General features: G+C 42.7%; 1 protein-coding gene across 3 annotated transcripts in view; it reads left to right on the forward strand.

The window, feature by feature from the left end:
- Positions 1-9966: 9966 nt before the first annotated feature.
- Positions 9967-22687, forward strand: part of PLCB1 (phospholipase C beta 1) — a 709896-nt gene continuing 697175 nt past the window's right edge. For all 3 annotated transcript variants that reach the window (XM_040447660.1, XM_040447662.1, XM_040447663.1), the window contains exon 1: positions 9967-10186. In XM_040447660.1, coding sequence (XP_040303594.1) covers positions 10088-10186 — 99 coding nt within the window. In that variant the 5' untranslated portion in view covers positions 9967-10087. The remainder of the gene's footprint in view (positions 10187-22687) is intronic.

Raw genomic sequence — 22687 nt, forward strand, 5'->3', positions numbered from 1 at the left:
GCATGAACAGGGGGGAGGGGCAGAGAGAGAGGGAGACACAGAATCGGAAACAGGCTCCAGGCTCTGAGCCATCAGCCCAGAGCCTGACGCGGGGCTCGAACTCACGGACCGTGAGATCGTGACCTGGCTGAAGTCGGACGCTTAACCGACTGCGCCACCCAGGCGCCCCTCATTTGCATTTTTAACAAGTTCCAGGTGACGCTGATAATTGCTGATCTGGGATTACACCTTGGAAGCCATTGTTCTATCCTTTCCCAGGCAATCAGCTGAGGCCAGGACCCTTCCCCAGCCAATCGGCTAAGGCCATGATCCCTATAAAACCTTTGTGCTTTTGAAACCCACTCTCTCTCTCTCCAGTATCTTACCACTTCCTTGGTGCAGGTAGGGGATTGAGCTCCAGCTAGCTCGAATAAAGGCTCTTTGCTTTTGCATCGGACTTGGCTCCCTGGTGGTCTTTGGGGATCACGAAATCTGGGCAAAACAGTTATAGGAAAGATTAATTGGAATAGTTATAAATTAGATACACCAAACATTATCTTGTGGGGAATATGTATTTTGCAAGATGATTTCCTTAGATGGTTCTTTAGTGTAGATTTTGCTGTTGCCAGGCTGTTTTTGCTGCTACTGGGTTGTTGTGGGCCAAAATTTTATATTCACGTACATTCACCTAGTCAGACAGTTGCTTGATTTCATATGTAAATCATATCTTGCCTCAAATCTGTTGTATCTTGCACTTTACTTGTTTATAGTATACTAGTAGAATTAAAGTTACACATTCCATGCCACAGAGAAATAAAGAAATGATACATTTATGAGGCAATGCATGCTCAATTACTTTGAAAGACAGTTTCTAGAAATCTTGACCTTATTTCTTCCTATAGAACAGTAGTTCTCAAACTACAACGTACGGGCCAAATCCAGGCTGCTGCTCGTTTTTATAAATAGGTTTTACCGGAATACAGACATGCTCTTTCATTCACATAGTTTCTATGGCTATTTCCAGTCTGCAACAGTGGAGTTGAATAGTTGGGGTACAGATCATATGACCAGCAAAACCTAAAATATTTACTCCCCTACCTTCACTTTAAAGGTATGCTTATCCCTACCATACAACTAAAGATGATATTATTTCTAATAAATTAATTTGAATAGGTAACAAGTGAGATCATTATTATCTTAACTGTCCAGATTAGAATTAGAATATAGAATGGTTGCAAATCTTGCATTGTTTCATTCTTTGGAAGATGTAATGACAACACAGCTCAAGTACCAGAATGTAACTTATTGGAGGTGGGGGAGGTTCTCTCCATTGTGTTTATTTGCAACTTAATTTTTCTTTTTCAACTACTCCCCAAAATAAAAGCAACAACTTGTTTTTAAAGCATTTTCATTTTTCTCTTTGCAGTCAAGAAAAGGGGCGTTTTTGCTTCTTCATACTGATTTTTCCCCCTGCAATTCCAAGTAAACCATTTTCCAAGTTATTTTTCTTTTTTAATTTGTAACATAATCACTGCCATCTGTTGCTTGGCTTAGCTGTTCTCTGCTCTTTGTACATATTTGTATATGGGAGTCTGATATTTAATATGTACCAATAGAGGTAATATACAGTAGGGAAATGCATATATATTTATAAAATATCTATATTTACCCAACATATATATGTACAAATTGATTCAATTTTTTATCTGCCTTGAAGTGCTAACCTGACACTCTTTTTCTGTGAATGTAAAATCCCAGCTCAACATTATTCTCTATCTATGTGATTCAGTTTGGAATGGCAAAGCCTGGTCAATAATGATGTGGGCTTATTTATTATAACAGTCTTTAAAATCAGAAGGAAACTGGAATGTATTTCTCTCCTTTGAGTTATGCTATTTAGTTAGATGAAGAATGAAATTGTCAAACCCTCGTTCTGTCAATTCCCTAGAATAGTATAATGTCAACATTAATGTAAAAGATGGTTTTCAAGCGAGAAAAAGCAAAACTTCATGGTCTCTGTAAATCATCGTAGCTTGACTTACATGGTGACATCTATCTCTAATTATGTAGCTGCTATAGTGGCATTGGGACTTACTTTTAATAAAATGCATCACTATGCAGCTCATTACTTACCTTCACAAATACTTTGAGTACAATTCTTTTCTATGAAAACCAGTGTTTCTATACTGATCCTGAATTGGTGGAATGACTGAGAACCAGCAACTTCTTCAGGAACAAAAACCCTGGGGAAATACATGGGAAAAAAAAAAAGACATTTTTTTTCTAACTTGCTAGCACCAAGCATTGAAAGGCATTTGAAGACTTACATGAAACAAAACAATAGCACTAGAAGCCACCAGAGTGTTTGGTGTTTGTTTCTACATCAGTTAGTTGTGGCTGCCTAGGCTGACCACCCCCAGATTACAAGGATTTTTAAAAGATAGAAACTTTTTTCTCATTTAAAATCTAGATGATTCAGGGTGATTTGGTGGTTACAAGACCTAAGGACTTCTTTCTGTTCTACCAGTCTAGCTCCTGGTTTTCATTCTCAAAAGCACCTTATGGCTGGCACTTCAGCCATCAAGTGAAGTTTCCATGGAACAAGGAGAAGGAAGGAAGGAAAGTGAAAAAGCACATGTCTATTCTATATTAAATTGAAGTCTGTTGGAGGAGGTCATTAAGAGGATGTGACCATGGGTTGACCTAGGACCTGGACCCAGGCAATCAGAATCTCCTCACTCCCTTCCCTGAATGCATGTTCTGCCAATCCTTCCCACAGTGGGAGACATTTTCAAGGATGCAGTCTGGAGAGTAAGGTGTTATTGAGGCCACCTGCCATATATGTGACTGAACCAAGGCAAGGCCTCTATATAAATTTCGAAGGTTCTAGTGGGTGGGTAGAGAGATCTATTTGTCTTGCTGCCAGCAGGACAAGCCTTGTATAATTTCCTTTGCTTTTTTTTTTTTTTTTTTATTTTTTTTCAACGTTCTTTATTTATTTTGGGGACAGAGAGAGACAGATCATGAACGGGGGAGGGGCAGAGAGAGAGGGAGACACAGAATCGGAAACAGGATCCAGGCTCCGAGCCATCAGCCCAGAGCCTGACGCGGGGCTCGAACTCACGGACCGCGAGATCGTGACCTGGCTGAAGTCAGACGCTTAACCGACTGCGCCACCCAGGCGCCCCAGCTTTTTAAACCTGCCACGTACCAATTGGAAGGTCTGCCTCTTCCTTGGTCTGTCCTTGGCCCCCCTCTCCCCACCCTTCCACCAAAGGGCCAGTTTCAAATTTCTCCTGAGGAAACTCCGGGAGGTTTCCAATCAAGAGAGTCCTACTACTAATGGGTTCTAAGAGAATGGATACAGGATGAGCAACTTGAACCTCACTGAAGACCCTTTTAGAAAAATAACTTTCCCTCACTGCCTTTGTATGTTTTAAATAATAACATGAATAGTTATAATCAAAGCGTTTGCTCTTCCATTGCTAGGGTGGGGCAACTATAATGAAATGAGAGAATGCCAGAAAAGAAAAGTCCTGATCTGAAACAAAGCCATGCTGTTGTTTGCTTAAAAGCCCTTGGAAAATGAAGGGCTGATACAGAGGGCTCCATATTTTGTATCGGTTAATGGTGATTGAAATCCTTGTGTAGGAGGAAAAGGGACAAAATTGAAGAATTTAACTCTAATTAGGAAGTGTATACCGCATGACACCAGTCAATAGGCCAAAAGATTTTTTTCAAAGTGTGAATCCATTCATTGTGTTCAAACGCTCAAAAATAAAAAGAAATTTCCTTTAAATTCTGTCGAGATATCGCTAGAGACTCAAAGCTTGGTGGTTATATTTGAAGTGAGAGAGGATTACGGGTGTGCTGACGTTTATTTTTATAGAACAGTGCAGATACATGTCTGGAAGATAAACTGACTCTTGAAGATTGTATCTTGACACTCCGGAGGCTCTGGAGATGGCAGGAGGGAAGTAGGGTGAGGTGAAGAGGTCTTTCTTCAATGCTTCCAATCTGTCCTGAGGCATTGCTTCTGCGGTCCTCACTCCCTAATGTCTGTATTTTTGTGAAAGCCAGATTCGGCTGAGAGTGTCTCTCTAAACATTTTTGGAGCTGTACTTCCAAATTCTTCTTTTTTTTTTTTTTTTCCCAAAATGGTGTTTAAGGCGATCAGCAGCTTTCAGTGAAAGCTTTTGCTTTACATGAAGGATAAAATGGAGCTTAAATGAACATCAGGTCGTTTTTCTTGTTTTTCCAAAAAAAAAAAAAATTCCAACATTTTTGTAACATAACTAAATCAATCTAAAAGCTTTTTACTTTTCCGCAGTAGAATTTAGACAAAATGCATTGTGCTTTTAAGAAAGGGTTCAAGTAAGAGCCTCCAGGGAAGAAAAAGTATAGTTTTTTTTTTTCCCATGTGTTGGTGATAATTTTAAGTTTCTTCTTTTGAGTCTATGCCTATCTCAGTGTTTAACTTGATAACAGATCTCACTGAGTCAGAACTTGGCAATTTCATCACGATGCATGTTCTTATTTACCATCTAAGATGTACAAACTTTATCTCTCATATTGATGTGAAATGTAAAGATGATTCTAATGGTAAGTGATATTTACGTCTTGGCTTACATACTCTTATTCACGTAACTGTACTGGGCAGGTGATCAGGGTGACCTTCATCTTGCAGTCATCCAAAGACCAGGCTAACAGAGGCTCTGCCTTCTTTAACGCGTGACTCCCAAGGTCACCATGGAGGTCATCTTCATCCCAGGCAGCCAGGCAGGGAAAGGGTATGGAGCAGCAGACATGGAGGGTTTTGTGTGCCAAAGACTATCTAATGTAACCCAGATGTAGTTATTATAGACCTCGTTCTGGGAAGTTTTTCTTCGTATCTCTCTGTTATTTCAAAAAAGGTAGAGTTAGAGGAATCTGACGCTTACATGCAATTAGAACTCATTTGTTCATAATGGAAAAGAGCTGTTGAATGCTAGAAAGTTAGAGATAAAAATGGGTACGATTAAAGTTTATAGAATCAATGCAGGCAAAAAGAGGTTGACTAGATCACAGAACACAGAATTAGGATGCTGTCTTTGAATACTGTACATAAAAAGTTACTCGAAGGCACATAAAGGCAGGAGAGTACAATTATGGAATAATTATAAATGCATTAACTACCACTGATTAACACTATGTGACAAAGGCTTACATACATGATTTCATTTGATTTTCACAATAAGCCTTCATGACAGCATACACTGGCTCTAGGGCCAAATTGTCTGGATTTGAATTCTGGTTCTTCCAACTTACTGGCTGAAAAATCTTGGATAACCATTTAACCCTTGTCTGACTCAGTTCTCTCCACTATAAAATGGAGACAATAACAGTAGCCCTGTTCATGGGGTTCCTGTGAAGATTAATGCATTGAAAGTGTAAAGCCCTTAGAACAGTGCCTTGCACATAATAAGTTTTCATTATTATCAGCAGAGGCGCATTAACATATTAGGCTGTTGGATGTCAGATGGGTAAGAGACTTTCCTAATGTCACACAGCTAGCAATTGGTAGAACTGACTGACAGAAAGTATGTGTATTCAAATTAAAACACCTGCTCTTCCCACTATGGCAGGCTGTGAGTGAATTATGAACTTATAAGAGACTGAAACCACAGTTTCCTAGGGGAATTGGGTATACTTATATCATATTGTGGTTAAAAGCAACTCAGGTCTGAGTTGTAGGTTTTAGAAGTGACTAGCATGGTAATTTAGAGTCAGGTTCTAAAGTCAGTATTCTTTGGTTTCAGTATCAGTTCTAAGTTGTGTGACCTTGAGCAGGTTAATTCAACCCTCCAAGTCTCAACTTTATAATTAGTAAAATGGGGGATAATATTATTTTCCATTAGATCAGTTCAGAGTAACAATATGGCTTAAGTAATAATAAAGATACTTATTACCTCACTTATCAGGAAGTCTAGAAATGGTTCAAAAGGTTAACAACAGTCTCATGAAGGACCAAGGATCTTTTCATATTTCTACTTGGCCATCCTCTTTACGCAGTAATATACTGCAAGAGAAAGGGTTAGGGGAGAGAAATGTTTCCCTAACGCCCTACATTAAAAAACAATTTTTTTAACATTTAACATTTTTTAACATTTAACATTAACATTAACATTTATTTTTGAGACAGAGAGAGACAGAGCATGAATGGGGGAGGGTCAGAGAGAGAAGGAGACACAGAATCTGAAACAGGATCCAGGCTCTGAGCTGTCAGCACAGAGCCTGACGCAGGGTTCAAACTCGTGGACTGCGAGATCATGACCTGAGCTGAAGGCAGATGCTCAACCAACTGAGCCACCCAGGCACCCCTACATTTTTAATCCATCGGGAAGATTTGGGTCTCTCAACCACCTCCTAAATCAACCAAGGACAAAGGAGAATAGGATTCTATAACTGGTGTCGATCAATAGACCAGTAATAGTTCATTCCCTGGGAAGAGGGAGGAGCTACCTTCCCTAAGCATCTGAACCAAATCAAGGTTTGCTTACAAGAAAAAGCGGGTGGGAGGGTGCTGTTGAACAGTAAGTGTATGTTATTGAGTGTCTGGGAAGTGTTTAGCTTAGCGCTCTGGCCTATACTGAGTACTCAGAAAAGGTTAGTTTTGCCAACTCCCTGAGGCTGATATTTTGAAGGGCAATTCTGTGTTCTCACAAAAAACAGAACTTTCTATTGTTTTAAAAGTAGAACAGAACACTGAACTTGATGGATCATAGGCCTGGCTCACACGATGTTGGATGTCCTTACAGGTCCCTTTGCATGGTAAAAATTCCCACACTTTAAAAGTATTTCTGCCTTGTATCCTTACCCAGGGGTGTGGAAAATGAGGAGGTTGAACTAACCTGCCTCAAGCCTCATTCTATCTGTTGAAAGGATTTATCCCATAGCCCTCCCGGATCAAATGGCATCCTCTTGATGGCAGAGGAAGCTCTGGGAGCCTATGTCTGTCTTGAAGACAAACGCTGTTCAGAATTCTACGGCTTTATTCTCCTTCTTATAGTCATATTCACATCAACAGCTGGGAAGGAACAAGAATACCAGATGAATGACTCCACCATCTATTGCTACCATAATGGTATGTAAAGAATGACTCTCTGGCTCAGTAACATTCAACAATGAGCATCTATTATCATGGTCATAAGTCTTCAGGTTGGCTGGATTCTGGCAAATAGGATGGGTTCTATTGGATCTTCCTCCAAGCTGGAGATTAGGCCTTGGTCTGCCCTTTATGGCTCCCTGAGTTGTTAATCTCGTGGCAATGACAAGAGACCCAACAGGGCAAACCCAAGCTCACAAGCATATTTCAAGCCTTTGCTCATATCACCTCTCCTAACATCCCACTGGCCAAAGCAAGTCTTACAGTCTAACATCAGTGGGGTGGACAAATCACAGGCATCTAGTTGAAAATAGCAAGGTCACATGGCAAAATGTGTGGAAACACAAAGGGGCAAGGGAAAGAGAAGGATGAAGGCACCACAAAGAAGTTCAATCTACCTTCTCATTTGACTAGAACCCACCTCTAATCTTCCAAATTCCTCTTCATGGGTGGGGGGCACATGTCTCGTCTCATCTGTCTTGCCCTCCTAAGCCACTCTGGTGGGTAAAACCTATTTGGCCAATAATTCTTCCAGTAGATAATGGAGAGATTGCAAGGGGAAAGAAAAGAAAGAAAAGAAAAAGTAAAGACAGAATAGGAAAGAGAAAAGAACCACTCTGATGGGATCCATTGTAAGGACAATTGAGAAGGCCAGGAACCCTGGAAGCAGAGTCTTGTTGCAATCCTGTGAGAATGCGATTGGTGCCTTCTGCAATGTGACTGGCAAGCAGGGCTTCTGGATTAGAAGGTCTATGAAAAGGATGCTCAGGTTTTAGTTTAGGGACATGTGACCAGATGAAACAAATCAGTGTTTATAGAGTGGCTTCCAAGGACAAAGTAAACCTTCCCCCCACTCCCCCCACAGAGAGCAGGAGTCAGGTGTCATGTTCACCAGGTTATCCATGGTGATTATTATAGTGCCTAATATATAGCTGGTGATCAATACATAATTTTTTGAATGCACTGAAGTATTTAAGAAGCAAATTTCCCCACTGCATTTTTGGTAATGTTTTGATTTAGTTTATAAACACTGGGCCTGGGAAAGCCCTAGGAGTCAAGGACAAATGCTTAAGAGAAAAGAAGGTTCTTCTCATTCTTTTTTGTTCATATTCTGTTTCTTCTTTTAAGAAATCAATTTCATTGAGATAAAATTTATGTACTATAAAATATACTCATTTTAGTTCTGTGAGTTTTGACAAGTGTGTACCTGCATAATATAGAAGATTTCCAACACCTCCAAAGGTCCCCTTCCCTGTCAATCCCTGCTTATTCCTGACCCCAAGCAACTGATGACCTGTTTTCTATCAATATAGGCTAGTTTGCCTATTCCAGAATTCCTCAAACAGAATCCTGCAGCATAACATCTAGTTTCTGTCAGTAGGTTTTAAAGCTTGTATCATTCATCCTTGTGGTGCATTCTCATTCCCTTTTATTTTCTGAATAGTATTCCATCATTTGGGCATACCATCATTAATTTACCTATTAACCTGTTGATTGACATATGCAGTTTCCAGTATGGGCTATTATGAAGAAAGCCATGCACATTGTTCACACAAGTCTATGTGAACTTATTTTCATTTCTCTTGGGAAAGTCCTGAGTTTTATGATAAGTTAACGTTTAACTTTTTATAGGAAACTGCTCCAAAATGGCTTTACCATTTTATACTCTCTCCAGCAATGGATAAGCGTTCCAGTTGCTCTATATCAAACAATGGTATTATCAATCTTAATTTTTACCCATTCTGGTGGGTCTCTCTCTCTCTCTCTTTTAATAAATGAGAAATGTTTGTTGAATGAGCGAGGGCAAACATTATTAGACCTATGTCACTAAATGAGCAAGTTAGGAGTCTACTATCCATAAGATACCTCTTTTTCTATGGTCTCTCCTCTCTCTCCCTGTGTCTCTGTGTCACACACACACACACACACACACACACACACACAACACGTGGAGAGGAGAGGGGGCCTTCTGTCTCTGTGGGGGGGGGGGGACAAAAACCCATTGTTTCTCTCAGGGTGGGCTTTCTTTTTCAGAAGCACAACTTAACCGTAGCCCCCACCCCCTTCCAAGACCAGCGCGCTGCAAACCTTCAGGCGCCGCAAGGTTTCCCCAAAGATCACTCATGCCGAGCCTCTCTACTGCTCTCTTATCTACTAATAAATAATGTCTTTGCAAAGAGCTGGGTTGTGGCCGTCGCTAGAGAGCTCCCGCTAGGGGCTGCCTCTCCGATCCCTCCCAACCGCTCCCTTTCCCCACCCAATTTGGATCGGAAGGCACTCCACGCTCCCGCCCAAGTTCCGCGGAAAGCCCCAGGGAACGCGCGGTTCGCGGGCACCCCGGGCACCCCTGCAACCCCGGCATGGGGCATGCTCAGAGGGCGCGCGGGCGGCGCAGGCGTTGGCTGCAGTGGGGCCCAGGAGCCGGGAGGTGCCGCTGCGTCCCCGCTTCCCGGCGCCTGACCCAGCGCGCAAAGTTGGGCTGGAAGCCGCCGGGGGAAGGAGGGACCGAGCCAGCGAGGGTGGCGGGGAAGCTGGGCGGGAGGAGGAAGGAGGAGGGGAAGGAGCGGGGGGGGGGGGGGGCCGCGGAGCGTGTGTCACTCGCGCTCTCCCTCTGTGTATAGAGGATGTGCTGAATGGTGCGCTTCGAGGCGGCGGCGGAGGAGGAGCAGTACCCGGCGGCGGCTGGCAGCCTCGGCCGCCCGGCTCGGCTTCCCTGTGCCCTCCGAGGCTCCGCAGCCACCGCGGGCGCCCGACCCCGCGTCCCGCCCGGGGCATGGCCGGGCGCCTGGCCCCTGTGCGCCCCGCCTGCTGAGCCGCGCCGGAGGAGGTGCGGAGGCCGGGAGGCCGGGGGAGGCCGGCGGGGGAGCACAGTCAAGCGCCTCGCGAGCCGAGAAGGGAGCCCCGCGCCCCGCGCCCCGTCCCTGCCGCGCTCGCCCGGGCCGCCCCGAGCCCCGATGAGCCCAGATGGCCGGGGCTCAGCCCGGAGTGCACGCTTTGCAACTCAAGCCGGTGTGCGTGTCCGACAGCCTCAAGAAGGGCACCAAATTCGTCAAGTGGGATGATGTAAGTCGGAGGCGGCGGGCTGAGGGCGCGGGGCACCCGGCAGGGCGCGGGGCGGGCGGCGTGGGGGTGGGGCGAGGGGCGCGTTATGCAATGGGCGCTCGGGAGCCGGCTGGGGCCGCCTCGGGGCGCGCAGGGTGGCCACTGCCGAGGCGGCTGGCCGGGAGCAGCGGCTTCGCGCGCGCTCCTGTCTCTCCGGGTCAGGGAATTGCCATCCTTGCCGGGTCTGGCAGGCGCCCCCTGAGGCTCTTCAGGCTTGGGGGCCTGAGGGGCAGTTTTTGCCAGGGAACGGTCCTGAGAGTTTTTGGAAAGTGTGAAGTTGGGACCATCTGGAGAGCGCTGGGGTGTGACCCAGGCGCACCCCTCTCCGCCCGCAGACGCACCCCCTATTACCTCTATTGCTCCCTTTCCAGAAGGAACAGGATAGCCCCAAAGAACGAGCCTGTTCAGTAATTGCTAACCCTCATGGCACTTTTATGGGAGCCCACGCGGCAGAGGACACAGCGGTCCAGCCGACAGGTGGTCGCTGATGCCAAACTTCAGCGCCTGGCTCCGGAGTGAGGGGCTTGAGAAGGGCCCGGGAGGACACTCCTGTGAAGGGCTAGAAGGCAGAAGTCGGGGGCATCGGGGGGTCTAGGAGTGCTCAGCGGACGTGCGGGCAAATGGGGAGAGCTAGTTTTTGAGAACTGAGCTGGCTGGAGTCTGCAGCTTGAAGCAGAACCGACAAGGCATTCCCCACAATTTATTTATTACATCTTTTGCCAAGTGGGGCAGAGCTTTGCCCAAACCCGGATCTCCAGGGTTTCGCAAGAGCCCTGGACCTAGGACTCCAAGTGACACCCGCTCCCCAACCCGTTGTCTTCAAACACTTAAATTAATAATCTTGCTGAAAACATGGGACTCTTCAGATGGAGGGCATTATCGTATCAATTTATATGTCCTGGGTGTAATTCAAAAGGTTTGTTAAGAACAACCCACCGGGATAAACCTGAGCTGCCAGGATCTAAGGAAATTTAGGTCCAAATGACGAAGACATCTCTCAGACAGGAAGAATGATAGGCGAATAAGGTGTTCATCCTCCTGAAAAGATTTTCCACCTGGTAAATTATAGCCTGTTATCCTCCAGGGTATTTTTCTTTAATCTTCTTAAGCCATTTTCCAGTATCTGAAAAACAATTTAAATATTCCAGGTACCGAATCCAATTACTTAGCTGAGTGAGTCTGTGTCTATATTTTGTCCAGTTTGGAAGTGCAAACGGGACTCGGGAGTATGAGCCACAGCTTCCTTGAAAGCTAATGGCAATTATTAAATGTTGTAGGCAAGGATAGAAACATACGTCCTTTTACAGAGGACTTTACACTTTTCTTCTTCCATCCCAGTGTAAGGACCAGATGTTTTTGTAAATGGAATAGAATCTAAACAATAAATTTGGACACAGATGAACTGCTTTCTTACAACAATAACAACAAAAGATAATGCAGTTCAGCAACAAATAAAACAGTTTTGTCCATCTTGAAGTCTCAAAGAGAGAACTGAGGTGATGAGAAAATAAAGGGCCAAAGGGAGAAAGATTTTACAGAATAAAGAAGGGTATTCCAGCATAAGCTCTGCATTTATTCACAGTGATACTTTTAAACAGTGCTCCAGAATATCTTATTTGGAAGAAAATAGCCGGCATCACTTTGAAAATGGAGATCTTCTGTGGAACAAGTTTTGAACATCCAAGGAGATGGTTTTTATTTTGTGCATTTATGGCATGTGTATTTCTTCCTTACCTGCTAATGCCAGACCATACACTAGATTCTGGGGTGGTGATGAATGTGGACAGAATCTCCGCTGTTATAGGCCTTACATGGTAGGTGGAGGAGACAGAAAATTATCAAGAACACCAGTGACATAGAGATTAGAAGTGATGCAAGGCGAGTATTGGAGAGGTCACCAGTCAGACACTACTTGAAGAAGGTGGGAAGCACTCTCCCTGAGCACTGCAGCAGTGAGTTTCTTGGGAAGCCTTACTTTAGTGCACACGCTAAAGGGAGGGCCTGTGGAATCTCAGATCTTCTGTAGGGAGAAACCCAGACTGCATCCAGGAGTCAGGTTACCTGGAATATGGTGAACTCTCTTGCAGGTTCCTTGGCTCTCTGTCTCCATGGTGATCGGTGGATTGAGAAGGAGCAGACTTTCTTAGGTCACCCATATCCTCCTCAGGAGTCACCCCTCTACTCTTGCCGCCCCATATCTGTCCTTCCAAAATCAAGCCAGTTTAGGTGACCGGGCTAATTATACTGCATCCTAGTGATACTGTGTGCCGAAGACAAAGAGAACTACATGTTGAATCTAAAGGCTTGAGTTTACCTGCTGGTTCTCTTGTCAGTCAGCTGTGTAACTTTAGGTTAATCACTTAACCTTTCTGATTCTTTGCGTCCTCTTGTGCAAGACTATGAGAATGCCACTTTTTGTTTGTTTGTTTGTTTGTTTTTACCTGTTTCACCTGTAATAGTTGGAAGTAGCCAATAGGATAAAGTAGCCCTTCTCACACTTGAGTGTCAGAAACATCTGGGTGATTGGCAACACGTAGTTTGCTTGGTCTCACCCTCGGTTTCTGATTCAGAAGGTCTGAGGATTGGCCTGAGAATGCATTTCTCATAGAGTCTTGCTGAGTCCACTGGTCTGGGGAACCACACTTTGAAATCACTGAGATAAGGTGTGTGAAGTAACTTAAAAAGTACGGCAGATAGCTACCATGGTCTTGTCAGCCCATGTACATTATTGCAAGTTTGTGATTTTAATTTGATCTCTTTGCATGTTGAGAAATTCATCCAGCTGTTACTTTTCTAAGAAGTAGAAGGACCTCAATGACAAAATCATGGACAATCTTTAGATCTTAATGGCGTATTTTACCAAGTGTCTTTGGTGCCTAGGCTAGCTTAACTTGCATTCATATGTGCCTTTTGAATTTCTTATATGCAGTGAACAATTTTCAGCACTGTCACCTGTTTCTAGTGGGTTAGTAGAAAGGGAAAGGGAAGAGAAAATTTTTGAGAGGCTGTCTCATCTGTCTTTGAGGAGGGGAGACTGTTGGGTTTTCCCTTTTGGCTTTGACTTTGGGAAATATCCTCTGCCCCCTGCACCAGGGGGGCATCCCCATCAGCTTGTTTAGAGGACAATTAAATGCTGGAAATAGTTTTAAAATCTCTCAAATACTGGATCTCACTTAAAAACTGTAGAACCCTGCCCTCTGGTCTTTAAGAAGAGGGATGGGCAAACTCATAAAATAGATTCTGAGTAGCCCATTAGAAAGCATAATAATACATTTGAAATGATGAGTATGGGGCTACTTAGAATTGCGGAGAGATTATCTCTTGTTGTGAGTGGTTAAAACACCACAATCACTTACTCTGTTTTTCTGGCCACTCTATGGAATGGAAGATGTCACCTAGAGGGTGCAGTGCCCTGCATAATCTGTTGGCTACATGCCAGCATCATGGCTGTGGATGCTTTAAGAGTGGTAGTCAAAAGCTTTGACATAGGCACTAACCAATCACAATAGACAGTAGCGGGCAATGGAAGTGGAGCAGGGTCCTGGAGAACACCTTGTTGCACCAGGGCGTTGGCCTTTCTTTTGCCTGATCATGAGGAGGGCTGTGAGTCCCCAGGGTCTGTGGAGCATATAGAATTACTTCAGTGTTTGAACGACTAGTGGTAGCGTGTACAGTTAGAAGATCAAGGCCAAACCTTGTCCTCCAGAACTTGGTCAGCAGATATAGGACTGACCTATCGTGGTTATCTGTTTTACCAGTGATACCAAAGGATGCAACTTTATCCTTGCTTTTATTTTGCATTTGTATATTATCAGCCCCTGTGGTGGAGGTGGGTGTAAAGGACTGTGGACATTGTGGGAGAGTTCTGGTGAGATGGACAGTGGAGGGGGGTTACTTTCTGCATCTGAGGTAGAGAGCTTAGGAGACTATGAGTCTGGGCCCTCTCTCTCCTAGTGTTTGGCCTTGCTTTGTATTGGAAAGTATGTGGAGGAAAAGAGGAAGGATAAAAACCATACAATTGGCTCCCCCACCCCTCTTCCCAGCCCCTGATGTGTCCCTGTTTAAGCTCCCAGGACCTTGTCTCTTTGTTCTACAACCTCTAGGACATGAAAGGTGTCACATTTGTTTGTTCTTTCTTTTTCTCTACTCTCCCCCTCCAAGTTCCAGTGTCACCGTAAGTTACTTAATACATCTCCACCTCAGTTTCCTCATCTGTAATGTGAGGATTGTAATATTTCCTGCTGCACAGAACAGCTGTTAACATTAAGTGAGCAAAGGCATATGCATTGTTTTGTATAGTGCCTGACACCCAGGAACCCTTAATAAAACACGGTTTTTAAAAATATTTTTCTCTCAGTAGTTAGAGGGTGATGAATTTTTCCACAGTGGCCAGTATATGTTAGATGCCTCCTTTATTCTACAAATGGGAACATCCAGACCTTCCTTTCATTCCCTTTACTATGTGCTTGATTTTAATATTTTATAATTGGAAAAAGAAAAAAAATCAGTGTTTTACTTGTTTCAAAAAAAATTCAGGTGTTTCAGGGAAAGTGAATCCACATAAAAAGCAGGACACCTTCTCTGTAAAGCAAATCAGTTTACAAAGTATCCAGAAGTTTTATTTCTACTTAAATTAAAAAAAGAAATTATATATATATATATATATATATATATATATATATATATATATATACACACACACACACGTATATTCCACCTAGAAGAAGGAAACTCTTAAACAGAACTCTTGTAATGTAGCAAGAATATATATTTAAAATAAATATGTATAAAACTAATCTTTGTACATTCTGTCTCACAAGCATAATCGAGCCAAAAGTTGCAATTGCAACTGCCTAAGTTGTTTGAGAAGAAGCCTGTGGAAGCTCAAAGGTTTGGATTTGGATTAATGCCCCATGGCTTTGAACCAAGTAGCACTCTCCCCCCTCTCCACCATTCTCTCCCCTTCAAACAAAACCTCCGCAGTTAAAACAGGTAATCATTATCACTAATAATAATAGAATAAACATGCTTGTATATTGCACATTTCCCAGCATCCTACACAGAAGCTTGGGTAGAGTATTTGCATTATGTAGAATATGCAGTTATAGTTTCCAAAATGATGGCAGGAGAATGATGGAGGGCACTGACCAGATTAATGAGGGAGCTGAGGGGAATGGCTTATGAGATGGGCATTCAGCAGCACTCACTCTGGAAAGGTTATGGGAAATAGAAAAGAAAAGGCTCCGGCTAGTAGGTGGTGGATCCGGATGGGGCCCCCACAGAGGGAGAGGCAGATTTTAGACTGCAAAGCTGGCAGGTGCTCTCTAAAGAGCCATGTACGTATGCCCAGATATGTCCATTTTTAATAATTTTTTTTTCAACGTTTATTTATTTTTGGGACAGAGAGAGACAGAGCATGAACGGGGGAGGGGCAGAGAGAGAGGGAGACACAGAATCGGAAACAGGCTCCAGGCTCTGAGCCATCAGCCCAGAGCCTGATGCGGGGCTCGAACTCACGGACCGTGAGATCGTGACCTGGCTGAAGTCGGACGCTTAACCGACTGCGCCACCCAGGCGCCCCAGATATGTCCATTTTTAATGCCCAAAGAGCGTTTGTGAATTTCTCATCGACAGTAATTACTTTAAACATAAAAGTATTAACGTTTCCAAAATCTAGTCCAATAAAGCTACTTTAAGCTTTTTATCAGAGCGTAACATGCATACAGTAAAACACAAAAATCTTCTGTCTGGTTGGATCTATTTTCACAAAATAAACACTACCCAGTATGCAGCACTGGATCAAGAACAGCACTGCACTCTCTAGGTGGTACCTTCCAGTCCCTACACCGCCTCCCAGGGGTAACAATCAGCCTGAGTTATAACTTTATAGGTTGGTTTTGCCTGTTTTTGATCTAAAAAAAAAATGATTTTTTAATTTTCAGTGAAAACAAAACAAACCCTCTTCAGCCTAAATCATTTTTTTTATTACTGCTGAATAAACCCTCTTGAATAATAACAACAGAAGTGACTTACCTTCTGTTTAGATGGCACTTGATTAGGTCCTTATCTGTCCTAAGGTGAAGTCTGGGAAGTGGAGCAGGTGTAAATGCCCCGAAGGAGGAAATAGTTGAACAAAACTCTGGTAGTTTAACAAGGAAATGTAATGCCTACAGGCTGTTATTGGCATAGGAAAGGAGACCAGCAGAGTGCTGTTTGTGGAATCCATTTTTCTCTTCTAGATTTTCTCTCTTATCTTGCCTGACTTTGATATTCCTACCTGTGGTGTATTAGGATAATTTGCTCTGGCTATTAGCATATCTTGAATACTTCCCTTGAAAGTTCAGTCTATCAATAAATAGCTTCAAATTATATTTACCTGCAATGATGTTTAAATGGGACAGGAACATTTTCCTTTTTTATGTTGAACTTGGTGACCTGTGGTTAAACGTTTCTTTATCAGGATTGTTTCATGTTATCATGAACAAGGAGTGCCGGCAGAAAATGAAATAAGATTGATTGTGAATTGTTGACTAATGCTATGGGTCTCACCTAAATAACACATCCTTGGTGACTGAAAATGTTACTTTTCCTGTTACCCATGCTAATATTAGGTTCATGCAGCCTTTTCAGATCATAAGTTCCACCTGCTCAAATTTCATAATGCTTCTCTTTCCCTGTTTGTGCCATGTCCGATGCCCCAATCTAAGCCATGTGCCCCTCCCTGTGCATCAGCAGGGAAAGCAACTGGAGACATACTTCTTTCTTAAAATTTTTCTAATTTTAGAGAGAAAGAAAAAGAGCCGGGAAGAAGGGCAGAAGGTGAGAGAGAATCCTAAGCAGGCTCCATGCTCAGTGCGGAGGCCCGATGCTGGCTCAATCCCAGGACCCTGGGATCATGACCTGAGCTGAAATCAAGAGTCAGATGCTTGGCCTACTGAGCCACCCAGGCGCCTCTGGAGACTCGTTTCTGAGATCAGTTACACACGAGCTCCTAAGGAAGCCATCAATTTCTGTAAAAAACTGACAAATATCACATAAAGAACACTAGATTCTTTAAGAGTTCTTCTGATTCCCCTCTGATCTGATATTTGATTTTTTTTATTATCTTCTTCACATGTTAATTTCAATTTTTTTGGAAATTTTAACTTTAATTTCTATTCTGAACAAATGCTTAGGCATATGTCTTCATTGATGTTCACTAAATCTGTGTATTTGTCAAGAAACTAAATTATTGTAAATGGAGAAACAGACTATTATATAAAATAAGAAAACATTTAGTATTAAAATAGAATAAAAGCATCCCATATCTGTTTTTTTTTTTTTTTTTTAATTTCAGGGACTCTTTCACTTCCATGTTTTGTTTCTTTTATTGAGTTAAAGTTTTATGAGCAAGTTCAGGGAAAATGGATCAGTTTGCAAAGAGAAACTTTTACCTGAACTAATCCTAGTGGATATCAGTCTATAACATTGATACTTAAAAAATTAGGAGATTATTTTGCTGTTAAAGAATCTAATTTTCTTTGGAACTTGTTTATAAATTAGGTAAGAGAAAGTTAATGTGATTCATTTTATAGAAGAGGCCACATGGACTTAAAAAGAGACAGAAGACCACAGAACAAGTCAGTGAGTGGGCTAATAGACTAAAAAAAAAAGTGCTAACCATGATGCATTCTCAGGTGTTCTGTCTCAGATATTGTTGAGGCTCACTTAGCATCAATTTTCACATCCTCTTAGTGGAATTTTTTAAAATGCAGAATCTGGAAATCCAAAGCTACATTGACTCTCTGGAAGCATCTAATATTCTGGCTGTAAATTAAGTTCCACCAGCATGAGAAGCAGTCATATGAGATTTAGAGGGCAGAGATGTGAAAGAGACCACCTTTCTATATTCCTGGGGTTGTTTCCGTAGAAATGTGAGGTGTTGAAAGCAGAAGCATTACTTTCTGTAATTGTTCATAAGTGGCTTATGTCCAGGGCCATGGGTCTAATGAGGCAAAGGCAAGAGGGGGTGCTCACTGTTCTCAGATTACTCTTCCTTTGCCCTTGGGCTAAGCTGTTGGGTTTTTGACTCCAGGAGTTCCTTCCTGATTCTTACCTTTCTGAATGTGGTGAAAGCAATAGGTTTCCTCAAGGGTCAGTGCTGTGGTGTTCTGGGGTCATTCATGGAGGCCTAACCTGAAGCCCACTTCACCAATCCTTGAGATTCTGTCCAATTGCCTGTAATTAAGTCCTTTTATGTTCAAAATTTCCAGAGAGGTTTCTGTTTCCCTCACTAACCCCTGCCCCATCTGTCTTTTATTGTTCTAAGATTTCATGATTTTCAGTCCTTATATGCAACAAATATCTGTATCCCATGGAGTTTGCTCCTTCAATATTACATTTGAGTAAAATGGAGTTTTGCTATAATGTTGCCTTTGGAGCTCAATATCGAGAGTGAATCCTAATCACAGGCAGTTATACTTGTAAAGCACTGTTATTATTTATTTATGTTCACCCCTGTTTAGTCATCAACACCACCTTTAGTAGTAGGAAAAGGGCAAGTGTTATTCCCATTTTATGTAGAAGGAAACAGAGGCTAGTCAGTTGTGACTTGCCCAAGGACATACAACTAGTTGGTTAAATTTAAAACTAAGTCTTCTGGTTATGTTATATTCTCTTTACAGTCTACCATGGTATCCCCAAACAGGATCCTTTAGGTAACAAAAGACTTTTTATTTTCATTTTATTTATTTTGAGAGAGAGAGAGAGTGCACAAGTGGGAGAGAGAGAGGCAGAGGGAGGGAAGGAGAGAGAGAGAGAGAGAGAGAGACAGAGACAGAGAGAGATTCTCAAGCAGACTCCATGCTCAGTGCAGAGCCTGATGCAGGGGCTTGATCCCATGATGCAGGGATCATGACCTGAGCTGAAATCAAGAGCCAGCACTTAATTGACTGAACCACCCAGGCATCCTGGTAATAAAAGACTTAACCATCCAGATCAATACAAGTTAAAAAAGATTCCTTGACTTCTCTACAAAATCTCCCTGATTTTAGGATTCATACAAATGGGGTTTATGTCCCTACAAACTTATCCCTTTTGGCTACTGTTTTCAAAAACAGGTATGGTGTATATACAGAGTTCATTTTTGTCTACATTGTGTTACATGGGAACATAGGAAAGCCTCATTGCTACTTTGAGGCACAGAGGCCAGTGTATATTATAGTCTACAAATGTTCTCTATCAGTCATTCAGTAGGGAGACATGGTATATTTAGGTATTCAGGAGTGGCGTTAAAACAAAGGTCATTTTTTCCATTGCCTGATAAGTGACATTTTTGTATCTAGCAAGACTCATTACATGTGCTTCTCCACCTTTTTCTTTCCCAACATACTTGCAAAATGTTGTCTTTTGTTGGATTCCCGTTAAGACTGGTCCTGTGGCTTCTTACAGAAATCATTGATCTTGGAAAATTTGGTAGGCATGATGGGAGTGTAGATGATGTGTGACCTGACCCGAAGCAAGATACAGAATGGCTTGAATTCAAGGTAGTATCAGTCGAGAGGCCAGATCTAGATTTCCGGTGCAGGAACATGTGTACAGGCAGGTGGATATCCCTTGTCTGTGTTACAACTGGACCAGGGCACTTGGAGGACTATAGCTTTATGTTATTTATCTTCTTTCCCTAGGGCAGAGCATAGGCTTGGCACTCAGTAGGTACTGAGGGAATGTTTGTGGAATGAAGGAAGTGGTCTGGTGTGTGTCTGGTTACAGTGGGTTCACACAGGGCAGCATGTCATCTTGAGGCAGACCTGGAAGGTGGTCATGTTCTGAAGAGACCTTCCTGACACACTGTCTGTGGTGTTGGTTGGAAAGCCCTGCTCTATATCCTTCCATTCTCTCAGAAATCTCCCAGAGTCCAAAGGGACTCTGTGGCCTTAGTTTCTCTCAGTGTGAGTTGGAGAAGCAAAATGTTTGTTGTCAGTACAGATCTGATGCTGTTGCGGGACCAATTAAAGTTGAGTGTGTACTAAATTGCAATTCAATATTGGTTGAAAATTGTGATACTTAATGTATTTACATCCCATCTTCTGAATGTTACCTGTGGCTTCCGTTTTCTAAAAAAGATGCTCACATGAGTACCCAGGTATTGTTGTGAAAATTTTCCTTAAAGAAATTCAGATGTGTTGGAAGTGACAGATGAAAGACGGATAGTTGTGAAAACATTCTCTTTATTATGGTAATGATTCACAAAGACTTCCTCCCTTCCCCACTCTTCATTTAATTACTGGGGCCACCTACACTCTCCCACCTTCCCTCTGGTCCCTGGGAAAGCACATCTTCTCTGTGTTCTGGAGTCCATGTTGCCCAGTTTCTCTGGATGCTGACTTTATTATTAGCTCGCTTTTGATAATATCTGTGAACATTTTCCCTCTGCCAAAGCTCCTCTAAAAACATATCAATATATGCCTTTTAGCCACAGAAATGCCAACAAAGACTCCAGCACAATGTTCTCCAGACTTCCACACATAGTTATTGTCTCCTCTGACTTCTCTCGCCGCAACAAAATCCTCCAAAGTCTTGTTCTGCCTTTACCACTGCTTTGAAATTTCTCTTGCCAAGGCTACTGGCAACGTGTGAGATGTCAACTTCAACTGATACTTTTCAGAATGTACCTAGCTTCTTTTCCATCCACCCATTCAGTATTCATAATGAACACAAGCATTGATGCTTCTTACAAGCTAGACATCTTGTCAGTGTTGCAGAGTTATGATGATAAATGGTTTGGCTCCTGCCCTCATGGCGTTTGTATTCTATTGTAGGAGAGAGATGCTAATGGAATAGAAGTATACTTATTTCATTATAATGGTGGTAAGTGCTATAGAAAAAGGTACAGAAGTACATGTGAGCATAAGAAATGTGGAAGGCTCCCCAGGAGGCATTCTATTTATGGAAAGACCTGGGTTATAAGTAGGACTTAGGTCAACAAGAGGAGGGGGGTGTGTGTCAGGCCAAGGGAACAGCACATGGGGACATTCCAAGGATCAAAGGATGTCATTTGAAGGACATAGCAGAATAAGCAGGTTGGGAGTTTGTTGCTCAGGTGATGCTGGCAAAATGGCAAGTGGCCTGCTTAGGCCATGGCAAGGTTTTATCATAAAGTCAATGGGAAGCCATTAAGCTGTGTTTTTCAACCTCAGTGCTATTGACATTTGAGGCTAGGTAATTCTTTGCTGTAGGGGACTTGTCCTGTGCATTGTAGGATGTTTTGCGCCAGCTGTAGGGGACTGTCCTGTGTGTTGTAGGATGTTTTGTGCCACCCCTGGTCTCTACCCACTAGATATCAGTAGCAAAGACCCCAGGGTGACAAAATTATCTCAGGACATTGCAAAATTGCCCCAGTTCAGAACCACTGATTCACATTCAAACTACTGATTTAAATCTTAGCTGATTTTAAAAAGGACCGGGTTACCACATGTGCAAAGGCACACACACGTGTGCGTACACGAGCCACACGCATACGTGGCCAGTAAGCACATGAGAAGATGTTCAACATCATTAGTCATTAGTCATAGGGAAATGCAAATTCAAACCACAGTGAGATGCCAGTTTACACCCACCAGAGCTGTATCTTGCTAAAATGGTCAGTTTCCTCATCTGATGTCCCCACTAAGCAATGAGCACCTTGGATAATTGGGAATCTGGGCTCTTGTTTGAATCTGTAGTATAGTGTCTTAAGTTCCCTTGTGTGATATTTGAAGAAATATGCTTCCAACTTTTCCCTGTATTGTACTAAGAGAGATTTTCATACCTATCGGTGAAATGCAAATACTAAAATGGTGCTTCTCTCTACTGTTCTGTGTCTTCTTTTCTGGACCCCGTTACTTCCTTTGCTTTCATTTATTTGGGGGAAATTTCACACTGCATAGACCCCCGGAAGAAAATTCTCATCAGTGCAGATGCATGTAGAAGTTTAACCTCACTGATCCTAAGCCAGCACCTTAGCATTTCTATTGTTTTATTTTTATTTGTTGTTTTCATAGTTAGGGCTGCGTTGCTGATGTTTGATGGGATCACATCTGCTTTTCTATGACCCATAGGACTCTTTTTCCTTACACAACTGTTTCCCCTACAATGTATATATTTGCCATCTTCCGCGCTACTTTTTCCTAATGCAGGTCTCGGGCACTCCCTGTGGAACATTGCTTGTCATTTCTCCTTGTTGACTCTGTAATATTGATTAATTTAGAAATCCAGGTCTTTATTCCTATGTGTTCTCTCGTAACAGCATAAAAACATAGAATCACCGTGGAGTGAGGATTGTGGTCAACACTGGCCAATAGACTTTCTGCTAATGGTACTAAGGAATAAGCTGTGGGTCTGTGGACTGGTCCGTGACATTCGTCTTAAGGTTTAGGGTTACTCTTTGCACTAGTTTGCTTGGGCTCCTGTAACAAAGTACAACAGACTGGGGGGGGGGGGGGG

This window comes from Herpailurus yagouaroundi, unplaced genomic scaffold (genome assembly GCF_014898765.1).
Source record: "Herpailurus yagouaroundi ecotype Mexico unplaced genomic scaffold, PumYag 196, whole genome shotgun sequence".
NCBI classification, from domain to species: domain Eukaryota; kingdom Metazoa; phylum Chordata; class Mammalia; order Carnivora; family Felidae; genus Herpailurus; species Herpailurus yagouaroundi.